At 45.0% G+C, this 16836-nt stretch overlaps 1 protein-coding gene across 2 annotated transcripts in view; it reads right to left on the bottom strand.

Annotated features, from left to right (window-relative positions):
• The window catches only part of LOC120988564 (voltage-gated hydrogen channel 1-like), a 69761-nt gene that overhangs the window by 9711 nt on the left and 43214 nt on the right, over window positions 1-16836 (bottom strand). For both annotated transcript variants that reach the window (XM_040416088.1, XM_040416089.1), the window contains exons 2-3: window positions 8389-8639; window positions 8059-8163 (exon numbers count right to left, since the gene is read on the bottom strand). In XM_040416088.1, the coding sequence (XP_040272022.1) occupies window positions 8059-8163; window positions 8389-8565 (282 nt within the window). In that variant the 5' untranslated portion in view covers window positions 8566-8639. The remainder of the gene's footprint in view (window positions 1-8058; window positions 8164-8388; window positions 8640-16836) is intronic.

Here is a 16836-nt window from a genome sequence, read left to right on the forward strand (position 1 = left end):
ACACCCTATATCAGGTGTGCATAATTATTAGGCAACTTCCTTTCCTTTGGCAAAATGGGTCAAAAGAAGGACTTGACAGGCTCAGAAAAGTCAAAAATAGTGAGATATCTTGCAGAGGGATGCAGCACTCTTAAAATTGCAAAGCTTCTGAAGCGTGATCATCGAACAATCAAGCGTTTCATTCAAAATTGTCAACAGGGTCGCAAGAAGCGTGTGGAAAAACCAAGGCGCAAAATAACTGCCCATGAACTGAGAAAAGTCAAGCGTGCAGCTGCCAAGATGCCACTTGCCACCAGTTTGGCCATATTTCAGAGCTGCAACATCACTGGAGTGCCCAAAAGCACAAGGTGTGCAATACTCAGAGACATGGCCAAGGTAAGAAAGGCTGAAAGACGACCACCACTGAACAAGACACACAAGCTGAAACGTCAAGACTGGGCCAAGAAATATCTCAAGACTGATTTTTCTAAGGTTTTATGGACTGATGAAATGAGAGTGAGTCTTGATGGGCCAGATGGATCGGCCCGTGACTGGATTGGTAAAGGGCAGAGAGCTCCAGTCCGACTCAGACGCCAGCAAGGTGGAGGTGGAGTACTGGTTTGGGCTGGTATCATCAAAGATGAGCTTGTGGGGCCTTTTCGGGTTGAGGATGGAGTCAAGCTTAACTCCCAGTCCTACTGCCAGTTTCTGGAAGACACCTTCTTCAAGCAGTGGTACAGGAAGAAGTCTGCATCCTTCAAGAAAAACATGATTTTCATGCAGGACAATGCTCCATCACACGCGTCCAAGTACTCCACAGCGTGGCTGGCAAGAAAGGGTATAAAAGAAGAAAATCTAATGACATGGCCTCCTTGTTCACCTGATCTGAACCCCATTGAGAACCTGTGGTCCATCATCAAATGTGAGATTTACAAGGAGGGAAAACAGTACACCTCTCTGAACATTGTCTGGGAGGCTGTGGTTGCTGCTGCACGCAATGTTGATGGTGAACAGATCAAAACACTGACAGAATCCATGGATGGCAGGCTTTTGAGTGTCCTTGCAAAGAAAGGTGGCTATATTGGTCACTGATTTGTTTTTGTTTTGTTTTTGAATGTCAGAAATGTATATTTGTGAATGTTGAGATGTTATATTGGTTTCACTGGTAAAAATAAATAATTGAAATGGGTATATATTTGTTTTTTGTTAAGTTGCCTAATAATTATGCACAGTAATAGTCACCTGCACACACAGATATCCCCCTAAAATAGCTAAAACTAAAAACAAACTAAAAACTACTTCCAAAAATATTCAGCTTTGATATTAATGAGTTTTTTGGGTTCATTGAGAACATGGTTGTTGTTCAATAATAAAATTAATCCTCAAAAATACAACTTGCCTAATAATTCTGCACTCCCTGTAGGTGGACCTGCTAATAACCTTAAAGGGCTTCTGTCACCCCATTAAACCGTTTTTTTTTTTCTTTACTAATAATCCCTACACTGCGATCTCAGCATACATAAGCTAATTAATGATTTTCGTTCAGTAGAATTTGCTAAAAATCGATTTTTATAATATGTAAATTACCTTGCTACCAGGAAGTAGGGCGGCTACTTGCTGGTAGCAGCCGCATCCTCCGATCCTAATGACGCCCCCTCCGCTTGTTGATTGACAGGGCCAGGGAACGGAATAGTTCTCTGCTGGCCCTGCCTGTTTTCATTCAATATCTGGCGCCTGCGCCGCGGCCGTACCTATCTTCAATCTGCGCAGGCGCACTGAGAGGCGGCCACTCACTCGGCCGCTCCATCCTCAATGCGCCTGCGCCGGGTGTAGATGTGACATCATCGGCGCAGGCGCATTGAGGATGGAGCGGCCGAGTAAGTGGCCGCCTCTCAGTGCGCCTGCGCAGATTGTAGATAGGTACGGCCGCGGCGCAGGCGCCAGATATTGAATGAAAACAGGCAGGGCCAGCAGAGAACTATTCCGTTCCCTGGCCCTGTCAATCAACAAGCAGAGGGGGCGTCATTAGGATCGGAGGATGCGGCTGCTACCAGCAAGTAGCCGCCCTACTTGCTGGTAGCAAGGTAATTTACATATTACAGGGAGTGCAGAATTATTAGGCAAGTTGTATTTTTGAGGATTAATTTTATTATTGAACAACAACCATGTTCTCAATAAACCCCAAAAACTTATTAATATCAAAGCTGAATATTTTTGGAAGTAGTTTTTAGTTTTAGCTATTTTAGGGGGATATCTGTGTGTGCAGGTGACTATTACTGTGCATAATTATTAGGCAACTTAACAAAAAACAAATATATACCCATTTCAATTATTTATTTTTACCAGTGAAACCAATATAACATCTCAACATTCTCAAATATACATTTCTGACATTCAAAAACAAAACAAAAACAAATCAGTGACCAATATAGCCACCTTTCTTTGCAAGGACACTCAAAAGCCTGCCATCCATGGATTCTGTCAGTGTTTTGATCTGTTCACCATCAACATTGCGTGCAGCAGCAACCACAGCCTCCCAGACACTGTTCAGAGAGGTGTACTGTTTTCCCTCCTTGTAAATCTCACATTTGATGATGGACCACAGGTTCTCAATGGGGTTCAGATCAGGTGAACAAGGAGGCCATGTCATTAGATTTTCTTCTTTTATACCCTTACTTGCCAGCCACGCTGTGTAGTACTTGGACGCGTGTGATGGAGCATTGTCCTGCATGAAAATCATGTTTTTCTTGAAGGATGCAGACTTCTTCCTGTACCATGCTTGAAGAAGGTGTCTTCCAGAAACTGGCAGTAGGACTGGGAGTTAAGCTTGACTCCATCCTCAACCCGAAAAGGCCCCACAAGCTCATCTTTGATGATACCAGCCCAAACCAGTACTCCACCTCCACCTTGCTGGCGTCTGAGTCGGACTGGAGCTCTCTGCCCTTTACCAATCCAGCCACGGGCCCATCCATCTGGCCCATCAAGACTCACTCTCATTTCATCAGTCCATAAAACCTTAGAAAAATCAGTCTTGAGATATTTCTTGGCCTAGTCTTGACGTTTCATCTTGTGTGTCTTGTTCAGTGGTGGTCGTCTTAGAGCCTTTCTTACCTTGGCCATGTCTCTGAGTATTGCACACCTTGTGCTTTTGGGCACTCCAGTGATGTTGCAGCTCTGAAATATGGCCAAACTGGTGGCAAGTGGCATCTTGGCAGCTGCACGCTTGACTTTTCTCAGTTCATGGGCAGTTATTTTGCGCCTTGGTTTTTCCACACGCTTCTTGCGACCCTGTTGACTATTTTGAATGAAACGCTTGATTGTTCGATGATCACGCTTCAGAAGCTTTGCAATTTTAAGAGTGCTGCATCCCTCTGCAAGATATCTCACTATTTTTGACTTTTCTGAGCCTGTCAAGTCCTTCTTTTGACCCATTTTGCCAAAGGAAAGGAAGTTGCCTAATAATTATGCACACCTGATATAGGGTGTTGATGTCATTAGACCACACCCCTTCTCATTACAGAGATGCACATCACCTAATATGCTTAATTGGTAGTAGGCTTTCGAGCCTATACAGCTTGGAGTAAGACAACATGCATAAAGAGGATGATGTGGTCAAAATACTCATTTGCCTAATAATTCTGCACGCATTGTATAAAAATCAATTTTTAGCTAATTCTACTGAACGAAAATCATTAATTAGCTTATGTATGCTGAGATCGCAGTGTAGAGATTATTAGTAAAGAAAAAAAATCAGTTCCTATGTTTATATGTTAAAGACAAAAGCAGAGTTATTTACTGTGACATCATGTTTTGGATGTCATATAACTGTTATATTTTGTGTTCACAGAAGCAGAAAAAGATAATATGCCTTTAAGATTCATTTTCATGTAAGGTAAGCTCAGTGACACAGCAGAAACAACAGAAAGCATAGTGTTAATCTGTTGTTGCTGGGCAGAAGTCTAGACCAATCACAGCCAGCTTTTCACACAGCAAGAGTTTTCACCAAGCACAGCCAGCCTTACACACAGCCTGTCTGGGAATTCCCCTAGCAGGAGCTGCTGAAATCATTACTCACCAGAGAGAGGAGCTGAACAGACACACAGTTACAGTCAGAGTCCAGTTTTATGGGAACAAGAGGCCAAATTAGGTATTTAGAACAGTTATATAATGTTCATATTGTTAGTATTGTGATTAGAGCTGTATACTGAACCAGTTATATATGTGTTTACTTACAGTTCCACCAAATTGAAAGCATACCAACCAGATTCCATACAAATTGCATACAAACTGCGAACTGCTCATACCAGATCATAAGCAATTGCAAACTGCAAACCAAGTTGAGCAAGCAAAACTATTAGTTAGACCTCAGATATACCTCTCAGAGAGATCATAAAGTGCTTAAATAACTTAAAGTGAGAGTACAGATACTCAAGAGAGAAATATATCCACCATTTTATGTTGAATGACAAAATTGAACAGTTGAACCACCATCTTAATCATACCACTATTTTGTGATATCTTTTCAACACGTGTTATGTACATGGACTATCTGCTGCGGAGGCGGCAGTGTTATATATGAAGAAAAGTTGAAGTTAATAAAGAAGTTATTTGAAGCATTTGGTGTGCTCTTTAAACCTACTATTTCCATAGAACGGCACTAGAGGAATTACAGAGTAATAGACAATCTGGTAAGACTAAAAGTCAGAGATATCAAAATTCTTCTAATGCCACAGCGCAAAAAGCACTTCATAGTGCTGCGCCAGCCACACCCGGGACTGTTGGAGTGCATATAGACTGGTGCTTTTTCCTATAGTGTGCAAGGATTACAGGATGGTTGTACTCATGGAAACAAGCTGTGTATAATGTGATGGAAAAATTAATCCAGCCAGCAAAGGAGACAATATGGACAATCACAATACATTGGTAAGTAGCCTGTATTAAAGGGGCTCTGCAGCCTTTTTTTTTTACTGATGATCTATCCATCTGATCAGCTGTTTGAGGAGGCAGCATCGCTGGCAGTAGCGATGGGGCCTTCTCGTTTCCCGCACACCCAGTGACGTCACGACTAGTATTACTGGCCTGAGCGCAGCTAAGCCCCGTTCACTTCAATGGCCGCTGCCTCCTCAAACAGCTGATCGTTGCGAGTCCCGGAACCCCGTGGATCAAATGCTGATAATCTATCCAGAGGATACATGATCAGTAAGAAAAAGCTGTAGAACCCATTTAATTTTCCCTACATGACAAATGCCATTTAGGGTCCATTCACACATCTGTAGTGTATTGCAGATCCGCAATACACCCGTCCGGCACGCCCATAGAACTGCCTATTCTTGTCCGCAATTGTGGACAAGAATAGTACATGTTATATTATTTTCCGGAGCCGCGGACTGAAAGATCGGGTGCCCGCTCCGGAAATGCGGATGCGGACAGCACACTGTGTGCTGTCCGCATCCATTCCTGCCCTATAGAGAATTAATGGGTCCGCACCCGTTCCGCAGAATTGCGGAACGGCTGCGGACACATTCACGGACGTGTGAATGGACCCTTAAGTGGGTTAAAATTACCATCTACATCTATGCCCCACACATATACACTACGTGCAGAATTATTAGGCAAATGAGTATTTTGACCACATCATCCTCTTTATGCATGTTGTCTTACTCCAAGCTGTATAGGCTCGAAAGCCTACTACCAATTAAGCATATTAGGTGATGTGCATCTCTGTAATGAGAAGGGGTGTGGTCTAATGACATCAACACCCTATATCAGGTGTGCATAATTATTAGGCAACTTCCTTTCCTTTGGCAAAATGGGTCAAAAGAAGGGCTTGACAGGCTCAGAAAAGTCAAAAATAGTGAGATATCTTGCAGAGGGATGCAGCACTCTTAAAATTGGAAAGCTTCTGAAGCGTGATCATCGAACAATCAAGCGTTTCATTCAAAATAGTCAACAGGGTCGCAAGAAGCGTGTGGAAAAACCAAGGCGCAAAATAACTGGCCATGAACTGAGAAAAGTCAAGCGCGCAGCTGCCAAGATGCCACTTGCCACCAGTTTGGCCATATTTCAGAGCTGCAACATCACTGGAGTGCCCAAAAGCACAAGGTGTGCAATACTCAGAGACATGGCCAAGGTAAGAAAGGCTGAAAGACGACCACCACTGAACAAGACACACAAGCTGAAACGTCAAGACTGGGCCAAGAAACATCTTAAGACTGATTTTTCTAAGGTTTTATGGACTGATGAAATGAGAATGAGTCTTGATGGGCCAGATGGATGGGCCCGTGGCTGGATTGGTAAAGGGCAGAGAGCTCCAGTCCGACTCAGACGCCAGCAAGGTGGAGGTGGAGTACTGGTTTGGGCTGGTATCATCAAAGATGAGCTTGTGGGGCCTTTTCGGGTTGAGGATGGAGTCAAGCTCAACTCCCAGTCCTACTGCCAGTTTCTGGAAGATACCTTCTTCAAGCAGTGGTACAGGAAGAAGTCTGCATCCTTCAAGAAAAACATGATTTTCATGCAGGACAATGCTCCATCACACGCGTCCAAGTACTCCACAGCGTGGCTGGCAAGAAAGGGTATAAAAGAAGAAAATCTAATGACATGGCCTCCTTGTTCACCTGATCTGAACCCCATTGAGAACCTGTGGTCCATCATCAAATGTGAGATTTACAAGGAGGGAAAACAGTACACCTCTCTGAACAGTGTCTGGGAGGCTGTGGTTGCTGCTGCACGCAATGTTGATGGTGAACAGATCAAAACACTGACAGAATTCATGGATGGCAGGCTTTTGAGTGTCCTTGCAAAGAAAGGTGGCTATATTGGTCACTGATTTGTTTTTGTTTTTTTTTGAATGTCAGAAATGTATATTTGTGAATGTTGAGATGTTATATTAGTTTCACTGGTAAAAATAAATAATTGAAATGGGTATATATTTGTTTTTTGTTAAGTTGCCTAATAATTATGCACAGTAATAGTCACCTGCACACACAGATATCCCCCTAAAATAGCTAAAACTAAAAACAAACTAAAAACTACTTCCAAAAATATTCAGCTTTGATATTAATGAGTTTTTTGGGTTCATTGAGAACATGGTTGTTGTTCAATAATAAAATTAATCCTCAAAAATACAACTTGCCTAATAATTCTGCACTCCCTGTAGTATATACAAATTTGCCAGTAGCATCAAATCATATGTAGGCATTTTTTACATTTAATGTACTGTATATTAAATATTACAGTGGTTTTCCAGTCTTTTCATATTGATGGGCTATCCTAAAGATAGGCCATGAGTTCGACACCCCCGCACCCCCCGCCAGTCAGCTGTTTTGCAGTATCTCTGGCACCATAAGTTGGCACCAACTGTATGTAGTGGACAGAGACAATTACTGCAGCACTACTTCCATGGGAGCAGCGCTGATGTAAACAGCTGTGTCTACTGCACACAATGGATGGAGTTGTAGTTCCTGCCACACAACTGATCAGTGGGGGTGGCGACTACCTGACAATCACATGTTGATGGCCTATCCTCAGAATATAAAAGGATCAAAATTCTCCATGTTAAGCAATGTTAAGGCTGCTTTTTTTTTTTTTGCACCCATATTATGGTTGCAGCACCTGGACCTCCTGCAGTTGGAGCACCATAGCAGCCAATGATACTCTAACTCCAGTTCTGATGAACTAATAGAGGTCCAGAGGTTGTGTCCATAGTACAGGTGCAAAAATACCTGTAATCATGATCATCTTAAAACGGCTTTAAACAACAGTTGCAATTATCTGATAACAGACTTATGTGGTGGGCTTCTAAAGTGCCCACATATCTTAAATCTGTCATCACCATTGTAGGCAAATACTTTGCAGACTATATAGCCTCCCATAGTTGGCAGACCTGACTGGCCAAGATGTCAGCCGTTTTACTGTTAATACCTAATTAGCTATAGGCTCCTATTTACAGTAGAGACATCAGTGACACGGACATCATGTGAAGTAGACTTTTTTGTCTTTTCTCTAAGAGTTAGCAATTAGACGTTTGAAAATAAAGTTGAGCGGTCTTAGAAGTTGTTGTACAATAAAGTCTGTTCTTACCTCTGGTACAATGTGGTCAACTTTGTTATGTAATAATTCCAAGTCTAAAAGTACCTCAATAAGAACAAATATAGCATCCAGAATAACCAGGCACACAATGACAATCTGTAAAAACAATCATGAAATAGCATGGAAGGATGGATACCATTTCATTACAGTGCAAAAGGGAAAATAAAAAAGGCAGCAAATAGCCAATTAATGTAAAGTATAAGGCTACATTACCTGGAAATCATCTAAAATAACATCAAGACTTACAGTATGTGTTATATCAGGAAATAGTCTACAAATTAGATTTGTAAGCAGATGGTAACAAGTCTTTACAGAAAGTACCTGAAACTTGTGGCAACTAAGGAGCCACCTTAGATTATCTCTGAAGGAGTTTGAAGAGGTAATTGAATCGGGCGTCTTCTGAGGCTCTTCTTCTGGCTGCTTCTCCTCATCCACGTTCTGCTGCCTTTCATTTTGTTTGTCACCCACAGAGGTAAAATGCTTCAGGTACTTGGACATGGTTGTCAGCAGCTAAATGTTCATCACTCTGAACAGTAGGACTCACCTGATGCAAGGTTACACCAATCTAAGATCTGGGAGAGAAGAATGTCCACATTTACAAAACACAGGGCCAGATTTATCATTAGAAAAAAACACAAATGCAATAGCACTCTGCAACCAGCACTCCGCCCTGCGCCCAGCAACCAGATTTATCATTAGCTCAAGTCAGAATAATGGAGTGAAAAAGTCGCAAAAAAATGCGCAAACGCTAAAACTGCGCACAAATTTGCGACTTTTTTCTGCTCTGCACTATGCTCGCCAGTTTTCTGAAAGTGGGCATGTTTTCTTATGTAAATGAATCTCTAGACATATTTACTATTGGGACTATTTAAAAAGTCGCAAAAAAATGCGCAAATTCACTCCAGTGAGGACCATGCTTATCTTATGAGACTTTTTAATAGAACGTGCGACTTTTTCGTAAAGATGTGCGACTTTTGTAAAGCTGCTTACTGACTAAATAAACTACTACCGTCAAACCACATTTATTACAGTCTTAAAGGGCCGATCATAAATCTGACTTGGCTAAAACTGACTTTAGCCATATGTGAAAGTGGAGTGAGCTGTCAGAGTAATGATAAATCTGGCCCACAGTCTTTTGAGAAACAAAACGTGGGTGGGTTATGAAGCACAAAGTAATTTCAAGCTCATCTATAGAAACATTCTGAATAAATACAACATTTTTTTTAAAATTTAGTTTCTATTGAAGAACATTCCTGGTGGAATAGTGGAAATAAATGTACATGTACAGTAATCTAAAATGTACAGTGTATGAGATTAGGATCAATATCTAAGATTTCTTTACTGCACATAAAGTCCTGTACGTGGAGCTTGGAACCCCAACTCAGGGGTGGGATTCAAATTTTTAACAGATTCCCTACTCAACGGCGGACATGTGGTGTCATGACTAGGGGTGAGCGAACCCGAACTGTATAGTTCGGGTTCGTACCGAATTTTGGGGTGTTCGTGACACGGACCCGAACCCGAACATTTACGTAAAAGTCCGGGTTCGGTGTTCGGCGCTTTCTTGGCGCTTTTTGAAAGGCTGCAAAGCAGCCAATCAACAAGCGTCATACTACTTGCCCCAAGAGGCCATCACAGCCATGCCTACTATTGGCATGGCTGTGATTGGCCAGTGCAGCATGTGACCCAGCCTCTATTTAAGCTGGAGTCACGTAGCGTCGCACGTCACTCTGCTCTGATCAGTGTAGGGAGAGGATGCAGCTGCTGCTGTTAGGGCCAGATTAGGCAGGGATTTACTCATCAAAAACACTTACTGAAGTGATCGATCTACAGCTGTGTATGATTCAACTTCTGCTAGTTAATTGCTCACTGTTTTTAGGCTGCCCAGAGCGTTTTTTTCTGTCACTTTTTTCTGGGGTGATCAGCGGCCATTTTGTGTCTTGTGGTGCTCCAGCACAAGCTGCCACCAAGTCCATTTAACCATCAATAGTGTGTGTTTTTTTTTGCTATATCCTACATCAGGGGCTTGGCTGTGCTTGCTATTTTATTGAGGGGTGAAATACAATTGCCAAAATAGCAGTACCTTAAATCTGGTGTTTCAGCTGTGGCTAGCTGTAACGGAACTCCTAGCACCCCGACCGGGTACCTCCGTCGATAGATGCTCCTAGTGCTTCCAGAGGACTCCAAGCACTCCACTTGACACCGTACGCACTGCAGACCCCACGAACCGCCGCAGCTTGGTTGGGGTCTCACCGTCCTCCACCCACGCTGGACCCAAGACCGGGCTTCAGCTCCCAGTGAGTGAACCTCTCCTACATCCAGAGAGCAGGAACCATGAACAAGCTCTTACAAGAGCTTATACTCAGGGGAGTATTGTGATATAGCAATCCCCAAGAGTGTAGTTATTCCATCCCCCAAACATGAGCCAAGACTTCATGAAGGTATAAAACAGGAACACTTTATTGAGGACTACCCGCCCGTATTTATGCAGGTCCCCATCTGGTGGACACGCCCCGAGGGGACCAGAAGGAAGACTGTGACACAGGACAGATACGTAGCACTCAGGATACACAGACATAACACATCCCCACAATGCATCAAGGTTTCCTCCTCTCTGCCCTGGAGACACCCGAGGAGCAATTCAATTATCTCTCAGGACAAAGGGAAATCGCCAATACACATGTGGAGACAACAGGACAGAAATCACCACCCAAACACCCAATGTCACACCCCCACAGCAAACACAGACATTTAACATAGCCCCAGATAGCTCAAGTCTGAGTGCATATTATTAGGTGAATGGCACTCAGAATACACGAATACAATAAAATTAGCTATCTGGGTACCCTCACATAACAAAATACAATTCCAAAGACAGATTTAAGCTGTGCGGCCGGTCTGTCTTCTCCTTTAAAGTTAGTATGGGCCATAATCCTGAGGCAAGAGGCTGGTAAACAGGCCTCTCCAAAACCCAGTGGCGAGGTTGGTTTTGCCACACATCTCCCCCTCCCAGGGAAGACTAACCAGATACCTGACCTCACGGTCAGTACCTGAGTTAGTCTGGCAGTCCACCCACAACCCAATACTGGACCTGTTGAATTTTGGGGCCTGGCTCTGTTCTGTATGTCCCCAGCTGTTGAGGGGGCATCTGCTACTCCTTGCTTACTTGTTGCTCTCTAGCTTGGAGCTGTAGGTACTTGGTGGGCAGAGGCCGACTGCGCTCTGCCCAGATGCCAGCTCTTCCACTGGGGTAGCCTGTGGGAAGTCCGGCTCTGGAGAAGAGGATAGGGGAGGACAGAGGCCGACTGCGCTCTGCCCAGATGCCAGCGCTTCCGCTGGGGTAGCCTGTGGAAAGTCAGCCTCTGGAGAAGAGGATAGAGGAGGGCAAAGGCCAACTGCGCCCTGCCCAGATGCCAGCTCTTCCGCTAGGGTAGCCTGTGGGATGTCCGGCTCTGGAGAAGAGGATAGGGGAGGCCAGAGGCCGACTGCGCTCTGCCCAGATGCCAGCTCTTCCGCTGGGATGTGGTCAGGGAATCCTATCCCCAGGACCTTGTTGCAGATCGGCTGTGGAGAAGAGGATAGGGGAGGGCAGAGGCTGACTGTGCTCTGCCCAGATGCAAGCTCTTCTGCTGGGGTAGCCTGTGGGGAGTCAGGCACTGGATAAGAGGATAGGGGAGGCCAGAGGCCAACTGCGCTCTGCCCAGATGCCAGCTCTTCCGCTGGGATGTGGTCAGGGAATCCTATCCCCAGGACCTTGTTGCAGATCGGCTGTGGAGAGGAGGAATCGCTTACCTCCTCCTCCTGGCATTCTTGCAGGGTTGGTGGGGGATCTGCACCATCAGAGTTAGGGGTGCTGTCCCCCTGTGGTTGGGGAGAGAGATCAGTGGGTATCGCAGGCTCATCCCCTGCCCCCAGAACTCGGTTGGGAAGTAGCTGGGAAGGGGAGGGCTCGCTTACCTCCTCCTCCTGGTATCCCTGCAGAGATGGCTGGGGATCTGGACCGACCGTCCAGCATCCCTGTAGGACTGGTAGAGAGACCTCGGTCCCATCTCCACCTGCCATCAGTGGGTCCTCCCAGGACCAGTCTGTGAGGTCCCTCAACATTTGCGAGTAAGGACCATCTGCGTCCACACCTGGCAACTCCGGCTGCTGTTGAGGGTCTGGGCCAGCTGCCCAGCATCCCGGTGGAGAGACCTCGGTCCCGTCTCCACCTGCCTGTTGTGGTTCCTTACAGGACCAGTCTATGAGGACCCCTACTTCGGGTTCCTCTGGCCGCCTCAGGGGGAGACTGCTAACCTCCTCGGATGCAGCCTCTGCTCGGCTGCTGTAACACTGCTGTAACACTCCTTCCGCTGGGCAATTTCTCTCTCTTTCGCCAGTCGGAATTCTCGTTCCATCCTTGCGTGTCGCTTGGCTGTGACCTGGTTCCAGATGGCCTGGTATATATCCATGGACACATTATCTCCATACTGGGCCACTCGCTGCCTCACCTCGGCCAGCCAGTCATCTTCAGAGCCTTCCATACTTGTCTGCTCCAAGTCGCTGGATACCTCTGCTCCCAGGGGCGCTGCACGAGTGCTAGCGTTGCCCTCAATTTGTAACTCCACACGTTACCAGTGTCTCTGAGCTGCTTCTCCTCGCACTAGGACGCCATCCCACTGCTTGCCACCAATGTAACGGAACTCCTAGCACCCCGACCGGGTACTTCCGTTGATAGATGCTCCTAGTGCTTCCAGAGGACTCCAAGCACTCCACTTGACACCTCAGGGGAGTATTGTGATATAGCAATCCCCAAGAGTGTAGTTATTCCATCCCCCAAACATGAGCCAAGACTTCATGAAGGTATAAAACAGGAACACTTTATTGAGGGCTACCCGCCCGTATTTATGCAGGTCCCCATCTAGTGGACACGCCCCTAGGGGACCAGAAGGAAGACTGTGACACAGGACAGATACGTAGCACTCAGGATACACAGACACAACACATCCCCACAATGCATCATGGTTTCCTCCTCTCTGCCCTGGAGACACCCGAGGAGCAATTCAATTATCTCTCAGGACAACGGGAAATCGCCAATACACATGTGGAGACAACAGGACAGAAATCACCACCCAAACACCCAATGTCACACCCCCACAGCAAACACAGACATTTAACATAGCCCCAGATAGCTCAAGTCTGAGTGCATATCATTAGGTGAATGGCACTCAGAATACACAAATACAATAAAATTAGCTATCTGGGTACCCTCACATAACAAAATACAATTCCAAAGACAGATTTAAGCTGTGCGGCCGGTCTGTCTTCTCCTTTAAAGTTAGTATGGGCCATAATCCTGAGGCAAGAGGCTGGTAAACAGGCCTCTCTAAAACCCAGTGGCGAGGTTGGTTTCGCCACACTAGCCAATTGTAATACTGTCTGCTGTCTGGCAAAGGATATATATTTTTTCTGGGTTGAAATACAATTCCCAAATTAGCCATTCCCTAAATCAGTGGTTTCTGCTGTAGCAGGCCAAGTTTAAATCTATCCATAAAAGGGTATATTACTGTCACGCCCATAGTTATGGTCGTGACTCCTTATCCGCATGCAGTTGCCTGCGGTTTTGGTTTTGTTGTCAACCACATGGTGAGGGCTGCTTGTATGTTGCCTCACGTTGTCACTGGCAACATGTTGGTATTTGGCAGCATAGCAGCCTGAGCTGTTGCTAGGCAGCTTGCTGTCAAGTGCATGCGGTTTCACCTGGCAACCTCTCTTTTTATGTGTGCACTTTCCGGGTTTGTTTGTGCACGAGGTTGTGTATGTGTGCACTGTGACTCTTCCCTTCACTTGTGGCTGCCCATGGCAACGTGTGGTGTAGTGTACATGTGGTGGCAGTGTCTCGGCCTTCTGGCTATTCCCTAGGACATGGTTGCCACGCATGTCATTGCCGGCGGTAACAGCTGCAGTGTGATGTTTGATTGTTCACTTCCCCCTTAAGTGGCTTTTTCCCTTGCCTGGTGTAGGAAGGGTTAACTCCCTTCTTAGTCTGTGAACACTGGGTATGTGTGTGGGTGTGGCCGCTTGGGCTATTTAGCTCCTGCTGGATGCCTGTAACTGGGGGGTACTTCAGCCATGGTTAGCTGGAGGCATCCTCCTGGTTATATTCCATCTGCCAGTGAGGGCCACCCTTGTGGTCATAAACTTTATGTCTGATGTTAGATGATGTCTTTATGGTCTATCTGTTTATTGCAGCTTATGGTCCTGGTTTCCTGTGTGATGTGTGTTGTGTGCTCTGTCCGTTTGTGTTGTTGTGGACAGCAGCACTTGTACATGGGTTCCAGGCTTTGTGTCTGTGGCAGGTAGGTGTTCTTGTTTCATTTACCTGCCATTGCCATAAGCTGTTTATGTTCCCCTTTCATTGCAGCTTGGCCTGTGAGACTCCTGTTCGTCCGCACCTTGGAGGAACAGGTCGTCTTACCCTGCTCTTAGTTCAGGGCCACCCTGAGGGCTAGTAGGGACCCCAAGGTTTCCGGTGTATGAGCCCTCCCACCATCAGGGTTGGCTCATACAGAGAAAAGAGAGGTCTCAGAAGCAATGGAGATCCTTTTAAAAGCTTCTTCTTTATTTCTCATACAAACAGCAGACACAGCCACATGGTACACGGAATGCAATGCGTTGACGCGTTTCGGGTACTAGACACTTAGTCGTAACGGTGCTTCATAGTGAGACCCCACATTTTATAGGAGTATGTTGTCCAGCCCTCCAAATTTTCAAAGACAGGGCAACCAACTCCATTGGAGGTCTCACTATGCGTCACACCTTTCTTACAACCTACTAATCACATGTTAAATGAGTTGCACACTGTGCGGGAGCGCTCGCTCCAATTAACCCTTTGGGAACCAAATCCCATATTCCAAACACATACAAGGAACAGACAGAAACCGCACAGTGTGAACAGCATACTTCATATAGCAACTTGTAAAAACATAAATTGCAAAGCCCATATGGCCCTATACATTGCCGCGGGCTGCAGATCTGGAAGATTACATATGTATTCTATTTTTAATTGTTACATATTAATATATAAGCAAGAAATGAAAAACACTAGTTTGTAGCGAATTAGTTCATATTATTAGTGAATGGCCATCAGTTAATTACATGCATAGTGTGTGATACACGGCGTGCGGTAATCCCAACTGGATTGCGCCCTTAGGAACCGCAATCCCAGCCTCCCAAGCCAAGGCAGGGAAAGGGGAAAACCGCACGGTGTGGATGGCGCACTACATCTAGACAATGGAAACATAAATATGAAAAATGTAAAAGTGGGCGCAAAATATAGATAACAAAACCAGCATCACCACATAACTCTCCAATAGTTGCATGTTGGAGGGATTACATATATTATATAACAGATGATTACTGCAATGCTACCAGTGGTCACTTTGATTTTGACATGTGCTCTCATCACTGATATAAATACATTAGTTCTTTTTTCAGATTCAAACCATTTGGAACTCTGGTATTGAGTCTGAAAATCCAGAAAGCTTCTCGTAGGCGGAGTTTTTTACGGTGATCTCCCCCTCTCCTAGGTGCAAAGACCCTCTCTATTGCAAAGGCTTTGAGTGTTTTAACCTGGCTAGCATGCATTTGTATGAAGTGTCTCGCTGCATTGGAGATGTTCAGAGCGTTCGGGTTGTGGATGTAATTCAAATGCTCCAGGAGTCGGTTCTTAAATTGTACTCCCTACATACATCAGATCACAGTCAGTGCACCGTATAATGTAGACCACCCCTTCAGTGTTGCAATTAATGTAACTTTGGATGGGAAAACTGAAGGAATGGTCTGACTTATCAAAGGACTTCAAGGGGATGACATAGCTGCAACTTTTACATGGGTTACTCCCACATCTGGAGAAACCCCTGTAATTGAGCCAGCTAGGATTAATGTTGGCTCCCTTTTTGTTGGTAGTGAAGAGGGATGGAGACAGCGAGCAGGACAACGTAGTCGCCCTCCTAGGAACAATTCTACAGCCTGATTTCAAGGCATTGTATAGAATCTCATCATCATACAAGATAGGGAGGCATCGCTTAATTGTAGCGCTGATTTCATTAAATTCCCTGCTGTATGTAAGAGATAACGTAGGGGTGTTGTCCTGGTCACTGTCTCCATGAACCCTCACACTCGCTGCAGCCGTGTTGGATTCCCTGCGGTCCTTGGCTTTTCCAAAAAGCATTTCCCGTCTATTTTTATGTAGTGCAATACCTCTGCCTCTTTGAATCATCCAGTCAGGATAATTTCGGGCCTTTAGCCTTTTTTTTTTTTTTTTATAATATCTTTTTATTAAGTTTGTGAGAATCCATACAATTGTACATCAAATTACACATGTCAAGCAATTTGGAGTCATTACATTTTCCTCCATACAGCATTGCATTACATCAATCATAGTATAATAAAGTTCAGTCAAAATAATATCTCTGGAATCTCAATTTCTTTTTTTTCTCCCTCCCCATAAATCAGACTTTCACATAACTGACGAACCTCCTGGTCTCCACCCCCCCCCCCCCACCAACTTATGAAGATCTGTTATCCCAGATATATTTCAAGGATACCCTATTCGCAATAGAGGTGACTCATGGTAAGTTAACCTCCTCTTTCTAACAGTAGTTACACTTGGCCTCCTAACGAGTCTGGAAATAACGGCTGAATTTTATCCGGATGTTCCCAATGGACCCAGATCCCCTTTCAGTTCTTCTTTAAGATACCAAGTTGTCAATCTGAATGGGCTCATTA

Source organism: Bufo bufo, chromosome 2 (genome assembly GCF_905171765.1).
Source record: "Bufo bufo chromosome 2, aBufBuf1.1, whole genome shotgun sequence".
Lineage (NCBI taxonomy): Eukaryota > Metazoa > Chordata > Amphibia > Anura > Bufonidae > Bufo > Bufo bufo.